At 44.4% G+C, this 11,247-nt stretch overlaps 1 protein-coding gene across 1 annotated transcript; it reads right to left on the reverse strand.

Moving 5' to 3' along the window:
* Positions 1 to 253: 253 nt before the first annotated feature.
* On the reverse strand, positions 254 to 6,038 carry LOC122933638 (cystatin-like). Its single transcript, XM_044288540.1, has 3 exons — positions 5,793 to 6,038; positions 1,918 to 2,034; positions 254 to 656 (listed from the first exon to the last, which is right to left on the reverse strand). Exons 1-3 carry the CDS (start codon positions 6,006 to 6,008, stop codon positions 570 to 572), a joined length of 420 nt encoding a protein of 139 aa, XP_044144475.1. The 5' UTR covers positions 6,009 to 6,038; the 3' UTR covers positions 254 to 569.
* Between the last annotated feature and the right edge of the window lie 5,209 nt (positions 6,039 to 11,247).

Here is an 11,247-nt window from a genome sequence, read left to right on the forward strand (position 1 = left end):
CAAATGAGTCAGTGGAAAAAAATGGCCCAAGGGTCATTGAAAAGGGTTGAGGCAGAAACCTGTGTGGGTGGCCTGGTTTGATCCTTGCAATGGGCCCTTACTTCTCTATAGGGGCCCTTACTTCTTCTACACCACTGCACAGGGCAATGAGGTAATGACAAATGATATTCTTCCCTAGAGGAAATGCTTCTAGGACACAATAGCTTCAAACATCATATAGTATCTGATACATCATGGCACAATTTGGTTTTTATATTGCATTTATGCAGAATCCATCTTTATTTGTTCAGATCAAATTAAAGGCATATGGAGGTACAGTAGATGCCTCATGCACTTCTATAAAAGCCCTAGCACAGATCCAGTCAAATCAGGGCTATGATACAACCACGTGAATGAGCTCTAATGGTACATTGATTGTACATTAAGATCACAGATCATTGGACTTTATCAATATATTTGGTTTAGAACCGGTGTACATGGTATGTATTAATTTTCCTGCACGCATTTCAGGCATTACGTTAAACACAGCGGATGTCACATATGTTTTGTGTGTGCAGGTATTAACGTCTTTACTGCAGGGTCCTGCAGAATGATGACAGAAGGCTTTCCACATTCTCCCATGGCACCTCCAGTACTGCAAACTCGCATAATAAGGTCTGTAATGGAACAGGAATACATTAGTTATATGGCTAAGCTTTTACCTCATCTTTAAACAATTCTCAAGTTGTACATTATTCCTGAAGGATCCTTTACCATGTTTAATCTACAACAGAATTCATTTACAAATGGAAAATTTCAGGGGTGTTACTTCTTGTACCCGCCATACAGGTATGGCATACAGTACCTCCCCCCAGGGGCGTAGCTAAAGGCTCATGGGCCCTGGTTCAAGAGTTCAGCTTGGGCCCCCTTCCATCAGTGCTTTGTGGCCAGGGTTAGGGAAGCACATAGCCTTCATGCTGCCTGGGGAAAAAATTTAAATGGCACCCACCCTCCCCCACCATGCCAAATTCTTTACCTAACCCCTTCCCTCCAGCCTGCACCTTCTATAATACAGGTGTTTTATGTGGCACAAGGGTCTTTGGGCCCCCTCAGGCTCCTGGGCCCAGTAGTGACTGCTACCTCTGCAACCCCTACAGCTAAGCCCTTGCCTCCCCTAGCATCAGTCTACAATACTATAATCTGTGATTTGTATTCTCTCAATGCACTTTTGACAGGGGGAGGAGGGCATAAATACAATTAAATGTTTACGAATCTTCACGAAGCGCATTTTTTGTAAGTAGTGAGTGCAATGATAGGGAGCTGCGATAGCGCCACTTCCCATCATTGTACACCTCAGATTCAGCATTCATACACGATAGTGGCATCTGAGAGTAAAAACTGTGTAAAATTAACAGATTTCTTTTTAGCATACTTACCGCCTCCATTTGCTCCCGATGGGCCAGCCACCACCATCTTGCTTCAATCAAGATGGCGGAGACCAGCCCATCTCAAGCAAATGGAGGTGGTAAGTATGATTTTTTTCTTTTTTTTTTTTTTTTACACTATTTCAGATTAAATTGATTCGCTACCATGAAGCACAAGGAAATTCGGCTTTGTGGTGAATCAAATTTATCCTGAAATTCGGATCGAATTCCACTTCACAAGACCCATGGCACATGTGCCGGGTACTAAGTGCTAGCAATGCCACTGTTGTAGACTCAGTATTTTTTTGCTGAGGGGGTCCTTCAACTTATCATCGTTGATTGAATATATGTTATTATGCCCCAATTTATGTGGGAAGCACATCAGGTTTTAACTGTACACCGATGGACCATGGCCTCTAAACTTATCTAAAACAATCTTAGTACTAACCCATAAAATAAAAGTAAAACTCTAAACAAAATTAAAACTTTAAGATTAATCATCAACAGTACTGACCTTGGCCAATTTTGGGTCTTGAATGATGTCACAGGAACTCTTCTCACTTGTTGAGGCTCTCTTGCAATCTGTCCTACCAATTTCTACATTTAAAACATAGATTACACCAGCAACGACCTGCAAAATGATAAATTACAGGTTTTAAAAGTTTAAATAAAAATGAGCAGAATAAAACTGAAATGTGTTCAGATCGGATGACCATTACACAAACCTCTAAACCTTTTGCTCTCTATCTGCGTTCTAAAATATATTGGGGGGGAACGCATTTCAGTGCGAGATTTGAAATGTCAGTTACGGTAGTTCCACAGATTGAGGGTCAATTTAGGGGCACAATATTAATTAAAAAAGGTATCCTCTTCAGGGCAACTACCCTACAATTGTACCAGGGCCAGTAGAAGGAGCTTGATAGGGAATTACTAGGATTTTTTTTTTAAACCACCCTGCTATGGTAAGCATATTTAATTTTCTTATATTCTTTTTTTATTAGTTTTATTATTATTTTTGTATTGATATACTTCATAATGTATATTCATTAAGTGCTGCTATTAACACTGAGTGTGTGATTGTGATACTTGTCCCTTGATACTTTTACTGTTAATGTTAGATAGTCCTATATGGGTTGTTTGATCTGTGATCACTTGGTTTGATAGGGTCTGGGGTTTTAAATATCCAGTTTGAGTGCCGAGGTGGAAAGCTACATGTTTGCGGAAACAAACAGTTGAAATGTATTTTCTAATTTCATCCAAACCCTTTAAAGTGGTTGTCCTATACGGGACATTTATGGTATATCTATAGGCTATGCCATAAATGTCAGATAGGTACAGGTCCCACCTCTGGTATTCCTTTAAGTAAATGGAGATCACGCACTGCAGGCGCAACATACTCTCCATTCACTGCTATGGGACTTCTGAAGATAACCAAATGAGCGCTTCGCTATTCTTTAAAGTGCCATAGCGGTGAACAGAGGGTAGTCAACTGGTTACAAATGTGTGACTTGCTCTCAATTCACTTTGGGACACCTTTCTGGAGAAAGGACCTGGTCCCAGAAGTGGACTGCACTTTTATGGCATATTTTATGGCATGGATGTCAAACTCATGGCCCTCCAGATGTTGCAAAACTACAACTCCCAGCATTCCCTGATAGCTGCAGTATGCCCAGGCATGATGGGAGTTGTCATTTTGCAACAGCTGGAGGGCCACGAGTTTGACATCCCTGTTTTATGGCATATCTAATTGGTATACCATAAATGTGCCAGATGGGAATACCCCTTTAAATAGTAACCACAAATGTATTCTTTGGGTTCATGTACATAACTTTATTAGCGATCCATCTGCTTTCTAATACACAGGTGCCCATAGAAATCTGTTATCGCTGTGTGCTTCTAACTTTACATTCGTCTTCTGATAGAGAATCCTTAAGGCCCCTTTCACACGGGTGAGTATTCCACGCGGATGCGATGCGCGAGTTGAACACATTGCACCCGCACTGAATCCCGACCCATTCATTTCTATGGGGCTGTTCACATGAGCGGTGATTTTCACACATCACTTGTGCGTTGCGTGAAAATCGCTGCATGTTCTATATTCTGCGTTTTATAACATAATTATAAGGGAAAATAATAGCATTCTGAATACAGAATGCATAGTAAAATAGAGCTGGAGGGGTTAATAAATAAATAAATAAATAAAATTTTACTCCCCTTAATCCACTTGATCGCTCAGCCGGCATCTCCTTCTGTCTTCATCTTAGCTGTGTGCAGGAACAGGACCTGTGGTGACATCACTCCGGTCATCACATGATCCGTCACATGATCTTTTACCATGGTGATAGATCATGTGATGGACCATGTGATGACCGGAGTGACGTCACCACAGGTCCTTTTCCTACAATGAGCAAAGAAGGAGACAGAAGAGATGCCGGCTGCGCGATGAAGTGGATTAAGGCGAGTTAAATTATTATTATTATTTTTTTAACCCCTCCAGCCCTATTTTACTATGCATTCTGTATTCAGAATGCTATTATTTTCCCTTATAACCATGTTATAAGGGAAAATAATACAATCTACAGAGCACCGATCCCAAGCCCGAACTTCTGTGAAGAAGTTTGGGTATCAAACATGTGCGATTTTTCTCACGTGAGTGCAAAACGCATTACAATGTTTTGCACTCTGGCGGAAAAATCGTGCATATTCCCGCAACGCACCCGCGCCTTTTCCCGCAACGCACGTCTGAAATTGGCTTAAGAAAAGCAATTGTGAAAATCATTGTTATATCCCATGCTATATTAGGGTCCCTTCACATGCGGCAGATTCTGGCGCAACATGTTTAGTAAATGTCCCCCGTATATTTCTGTGAGCCTTAATCAAATGAATGGAACTGATTTTCTGTCACTGAAATTTCTGCAACAAAATCTTTCACATGCATTAACCTCATGGAAGTATTTTTCCCTAGAAGCATGGCTTCTTGGAGAGAACGCATTACCTCAAGAAGCACAGAAATTGTGTAGGATCTTTCTGTGCCACCATACAGACTTGATGTGGATTGACGTGTTTGATGAACTCTTTGCCTAAGGCTACAAGCACACGACCACAAAGTGTTTTGCGGTCTGCAAATTGCGGATCCGCAAAACATGGGTGCCGCCAGTGTGCGTTCCGCAATTTGCACAATGGAATGCGCCGCCCATTATAGTAATGCCTATTCTGGTCAAAACGGACAATAATAGGACATGTTCTATTTTATGCGGGGCCACGGAACGGAGCACTCCGTGTGCTGTCCGCATCTTTTGCGGCACCATTGAAGTGAATGGGTCCGCATACGAGCTGCAAAAAAATGCGGCTCGGATGCGGACCAAAACAACGGTCGTGTGCATGAAGCCTTGGGTTATTGTTTTGTAGAGACTGCAGTCGGCCCAGGAGCAAGGGGAGGATGGAAGCGGTAGAAATGCTGGCAATGGTAGCTATACACATGGATCACAGCGGCAACCCTCATACTGATACTTCCAAGGGCTGTGCAGTGATAGGTAGGGGCACCTTCCGGCCTAGTGTTTATTGGGGTGTTCTTGTGGCAAGGGTGTGAGGTAGGAGTGTTGATAATCTGACCAGCATATTACTAAAGTGATCGATAGTAGCCGTAATACATCCAACAGTATGAAGTATATAATAGTACTAATCTTTCCCAATGCCAGTGCATGGATAACAGCAATGATAGGGGTTGTGGTACATTTGCTCTCTGTCTCCCTCTGTAGAACCTAAGGCTGGCAATAAGGATCTTAGTAGCTATTTCTGTAATTCCTGGGATGAGCGATACAGAATTAACATATATGGCTGGCCCAACCATCTCAAAGTGTGAAAGCGTGTGTTAGCAATATTTCCTCTCACTGCAGGAAGGTCTTTCTGCAATAGACTAGTAGGATACCTTGCTGACTGATTTCAGCACATGGCCTTGTAGATTCTGGACCTTCCCTTTCTGGAGCACTTTAGTGCAGCAGTTGTTCTTTTGCTGTAGAAACTTCAGAGGTGATGATTTTCTGAGCTCAGGCCTAAGCACATGTAGGTTATCTGTCTTCTTCAGCTAGCACAGAACAACACTCTCTCTCTCTAAGCAAAGAACAGACTCAGGTCCATCTCCTGGCAATCTAAGGGGGTTGTGTCAAGGTGTTAAACCTGCCTTATCTAGACAATACTATTGGGTATACAAACACAGTAAATCAGCGTATTCCACTTAAGAATAAGTTTACCTTTTTGCAGATGCCCTATTCAGGGGTACTGCATCATGAATGCTCTTAGGAAATTATCTTGAACTTAAAAGTAGGTAATAATTTAAATTATGCAGTAACAGATAGGAAGAAAAGCAAAGTATTTATAGTTGTCATTTACCTGAGCTTCAGCAGACACAATCTTCATTAGCTTGTAATCATACACCTCATTGGGTAGTTTATTGTACTCCCTGACTGCAAAGGTAGCTGCCTTTACAACATATGGGTCACTGGGATCCTGCCACTGAAGGCCTCCAGCAAATATGTCCCCATACACATATACAGACAAGAGGGACAGAGCCACTAAAGCCCTGGAACACAACCCTGCTGACATCATGCTTCCTGTGGAGGAGAATGAGGAAAAGAGAACGAGGCCGAAGACCAGCTGAGGGTAGTTTTTATAGTCGTGAGTAGAAAGGCATGGGCACAGGTAATGTTTAAACGTTGATAAGACTAATGCATTTCCACTTATATGTCATCTATTAATGATCATTAAATAAATGCCAGGCTTTTATACAGTTTATAATTCTGTACAGCTGGCAGCAAGTTAAAGGGCAAATCTTAAGTCACACCACAGTTTTTCATAGAAACAAAGTTCTTATTATCTTATACGTCACGAAGTATGAACGTAGCCTAATGAGCAAATACAGGGAAAAGTCACAAGGTCACATTGCTCTATATAAAAGTCACATTGCTCTATTTAAGCATTCAGTAAAGAATACAACCCCGTTGAGCCTTTCCCTTCTTCATAGTAACCCAATCAAAGGGGTTAGCTGGGACTTAGAGATTGTTGGCCTGTCCTCAGGATAGTTACATAGTTGATACGGTTGAAAAAAAGACATCAGTCCATCAAGTTCAACCAAGGTCATCAATATCAGATCGTTGGGGGTCCCACATTCTGCACCCACTGTGATCAGCTGTTTTGGTCAGCCTCTGGTGCCGGAAACTAAACAGTGGGCGGAAACGGAAGGTTCCGTCCACTGTGTAGTGGCTGTACCGGGGTACTGCAGCTCAGCTACCATTCAAGCAGTTGCCTGAAGCAGCTCATTGGTGGGCGTGCGAGGTGTTGAAACCTCACCAAGCTGATATTGATGGCTCGGTGAGACCAATAATATCTAAGTACTGGGAAACCCCATTTATATGTATAGGGGACAGGACCACATGAACGACCAAAATGTCACCGAAAAATAATATACAGTAGGTAGAATTTGAAAAAAACATAGTACATATGTCAAATCTCACACAGTACTTGCAGAGACTTTAATTTATGACATCTGCATGCACATTATCAAGTCATATATCAGTAATAGTTCAGTGGGTTCCATGGGTCTTCCAGGTCCCCAATGTGGCAGACCACTCGATTCCCAAATCAATGATATGCCTAAGTACTCCTTCACCTTCCCTGGTGGTCCTTTGTGTAGACAACATATCCCTAATTTTTTTGTGTGCAAGAAAATTCCATTGCTGGTTTTGCCCTGTGCCAACTCAGAAAGGGCCCACCTAGGATGAGTACAAAAAGATTTTATTGTTAGCTCCCCTCACCAGTATTATACAATGACATTATATACAGTGACACTGTAGGAAAAGGAGGAGCAGCTGCCGGGCCTCGTCTGATAGAGACAGGGCTTTTTTTCTCAGAGAAAAAGGTGGTGGAACTCACCCCTCCTCCCCTGGCCACGCCCCTACCCACCCCTAGGACCGCCCCCTAAAACCGCCCCTTTAGAGAACGGGGATGCAAGTAAAATTTTGGGGGGGCTATAAAAGTCCAGCCCAGCAAAGAAACCCCCCAGATGGGGATAGCACTTTTAATGGGGGATCTGGGGATGGCACTGTTATGGGGTGGAGGATCTGTGGATGGCACTGTTATGTGGTGGAGGATCTGTGGATGGCACTGTTATGGGGTGGAGGATCTGTGAATGGCACTGTTAATAGGGGATCTGGGGATGGCACTGTTATGGGGTGGATGATCTGTGGATGGCACTGTTATGGGGTGGAGGATCTGTGAATGGCACTGTTAATAGGGGATCTGGGGATGGCACTGTTATGGGGTGGATGATCTGTGGATGGCACTGTTATGGGGTGGAGGATCTGTGGATGGCACTGTTATGGGGTGGATGATCTGTGAATGGCACTCTTATGGGGTGGAGGATCTGTGAATGGCACTGTTAATTGGGGATCTGGGGATGGCACTGTTATGGGGTGGAGGATCTGTGGATGGCACTGTTATGGGGTGGAGGATCTGTGGATGGCACTGTTATGGGGTGGAGGATCTGTGGATGGCACTGTTATGGGGGATCTGTGGATGGAATCCACAGATCCCCCATCCTATAACAGTGCCATCCACAGACCCCCCCCCACCCCATAACAGTGCCATCCACAGACCCCCCCACCCCATAACAGTGCCATCCACAGACCCCCCCACCCCATAACAGTGCCATCCACAGACCCCCCCCCACCCCATAACAGTGCCATCCACAGACCCCCCCCACCCCATAACAGTGCCATCCACAGACCCCCCACCCCATAACAGTGTCATCCACAGACTCATGCTGGCTGCCCCCTCTGTAGTATAACATTCAATATATTGTACTCACACAGGGCTACGCTACTGTTATCGTAATGCAGGCCGGCCGGGCAGACGAGCGGCAGCGTCACTGACTGACGTCACGTGCCTGCGCCGCCTGCTTCATTCATAAAGTAGGTGGTGCAGGCACGTGACGTCAGCCTGCATTACGATAACAGTAGCCCTGTGAGTACAATATATTGAATGTTCTACTACTGAGGGGGCAGCATGAATCATTATTAATTTAATTACACATTTTATAACTGTACTGGAGCTGGGGACCAGAGCACAGCTCCTCCTCCCAGTCCCTCCCTGCTGATACATTGCAGCCTGCGATGCTGGAGCATGGCAGGCTGCGATGTCAAAAGGTGGCGGAACGCCGTTCCGGTGCGTTCCGCCAGAAAAAAAGCCCTGGATAGAGAGATCTTGACTAACCACAGGAGTGGGGGTTGCACGAGAGGAGGGGGTTGCAAAGAAGTTGCTGGGGAGGGGCCCATTCAAGAATTTGCTGTGGGGCCCTGTCATTTTTAGCTACGCCACTGCCCCAGACCACTCCTTTTCACCATGTTTGACATCTGTTTTCCATTAACCCTTCTAGGGTTAGATGTAAAGAGTTGAAATTATATGATTTTGTTACATCATAAAACAATTAAAACTATTTGATCATTATTACACAACATTGGAATATTTTATGTCAATGAATATTTACCCTCTTTGCAATAAACTGGGTAAAGTTGGGAAACATCTAGTATATTTAAAAATAAGTTTATATGGCAAAAGACTTTACTTCTGAGGAGAGGGTATATTGTTTCTGCCCCCACCACATTTTGAGATGGACAGGCCATCCTAATCTAAGACCTGTACCCCTCAGCATGGGAATTGCAGAAAACGCTAATGAGAATGGAATTGCACGCGTGTGGTTATTTGGAAAGATTGCAATGTGTGTTTAGAGAGAGATTCAGGACTACTACTACCATAATTGCTACTGCCTATACACAGCTATTAAGGGAATCCTTCTCTGTAACATACCTCAGAACTGTGCCTTTTGCTACAGCATGAACTACTACTTCCATTATCTAAGAGACTTTATTTATTGCAACCAAATGGGCCTGGTCATTGACTCCATCAACCTTTTACCGGCCTTGCATTCTGCCACCCATTGTCACGGAAGGTGTACAGAAAACTAGAAGACACAAAATGAAGATCCGACTGACTGGATCCAAAACTAAGGAACAAAAGGGAGAGCCCTGCAACAGACCTGGCTCTTTCCCTAACTGCTCAGCCTATGCAAAAATCTCAATGGTAGATGATCGCATATCCTCGTACCTCGACTGTATAACACCTGAACACCCTATAATAGTGAGGGGACACGACCATCGGCTCCCTACACTTGATACGGAGGGAGTCAGGGTCACCTGGGATCCAGCAAATAGGAAAACACAAATGAATAAACAAAACTTATCTGTAGAAGACTCAGTAGTAGCATCAGCATGCACACACTCCAGGAAGTAATATAAACCGCAAAGTGATGCAGTATGGGAAGCGATTTAAAGGGATGCAATCAGTGCAACTACATGACACCTGAGAGAGGCTAACGAGATGAGAAAATGAAAGCAAAACAAAAGGAACCTCAAGGAGGAGGTTCTGAAGGACATCTGTCAGAGCTTCTCAGATGTCTGGTGGTGACAGTACCCCTCCTTCTGAGGAAGATCAAGACGATAGGCAACAGGATTTTGTAAGGCTCAATAAACTTAGGACCCAACTTCCAGGAGCGAACCTTCAATTTGATATTCTTGTAGACAACCACACCAGATCACCAACATTCAGGTCCGGACCAGGCACACGTCTCTTATATGCCACACGTTTATATCTCTCACTCATGCTCTTTAGATTATCCTGAATCTTTTGCCAAATAGATGACAAAGACGAGGAGAATCTGTCCTCATCAGGTAAACCAGAGAATGTCCCAAACTGCGGATGAAACCCATATGCACCAAAAAATGGTGACTTATCAGAGGACTCCTGACGACGGTTATTTAAAGCAAACTCAGCAAGGGACAAAAAAGAACACCAATCCTCCTGATTCTCCGCCACAAAACAGCGCAGATATGTCTCCAGATTCTGATTGACGCGCTCTGTCTGACCATTCGACTGCTGGTGGAAAGCAGAAGAGAATGACAACCCCCAAGCGAGAACAGAAAGCCTTCCAGAATCTGGAAACAAACTGTGTGCCCCTATCAGAGACTATGGAATACCATGCAATTTCACAATGTGATCAATAAATGCCTGCGCCAGCGTCTTAGCATTGGGCAAGCCAGGAAAAGGAATGAAATGCACCATTTTGCTAAAACGGTCCACCACCACCAGAATCACAGTCTTCCCCGAGGAACGAGGCAGGTCCGTAATGAAGTCCATGGACAGATGTGTCCAAGGACGGGAAGGAATGGGTAACGGAAGGAGAGGACCTGATGGCCGTGAATGAGGGACTTTGGCACGAGCGCAGGTCTCGCAGGCTGCCACAAAACCCTCAACCGACTTACGAAGCGCTGGCCACCAGAATCTCCGAGCGATGAGATCCACTGTGGCTCTTGCCCCCGGGTGCCCAGCAAGGACAGTATCGTGGTGTTCCTTAAAAATCTTGTGTCTTAAAGCGAGAGGCACAAACAACCTCCCAGGAGGACAAAGATCAGGAGCCTCTGACTGGGCTACCAGAACCTCTGCCTCCAATTCAGGATAAAGAGCAGAGACCACCACACCTTCAGCCAAAATGGGACCCAGGTCTTCAAAATTCCCACCTCCCGGAAAACAACGTGACAGGGCATCCGCCTTCACCTTCTTAACCCCAGGGCGTTTTGTGACAACAAAATTAAACCTTGAAAAGAACAAAGACCATCTGGCCTGTCTCGGGTTCAGACGCTTGACTGACTCCTAGTAGGCCAGATTCTTATGGTCAGTAAACACGGTAATAGGGTGTCTGGCTCCCTCTAGCCAATGGCGCCATTCCTCAAAAGCC

Source organism: Bufo gargarizans, chromosome 4 (genome assembly GCF_014858855.1).
Source record: "Bufo gargarizans isolate SCDJY-AF-19 chromosome 4, ASM1485885v1, whole genome shotgun sequence".
NCBI lineage: Eukaryota > Metazoa > Chordata > Amphibia > Anura > Bufonidae > Bufo > Bufo gargarizans.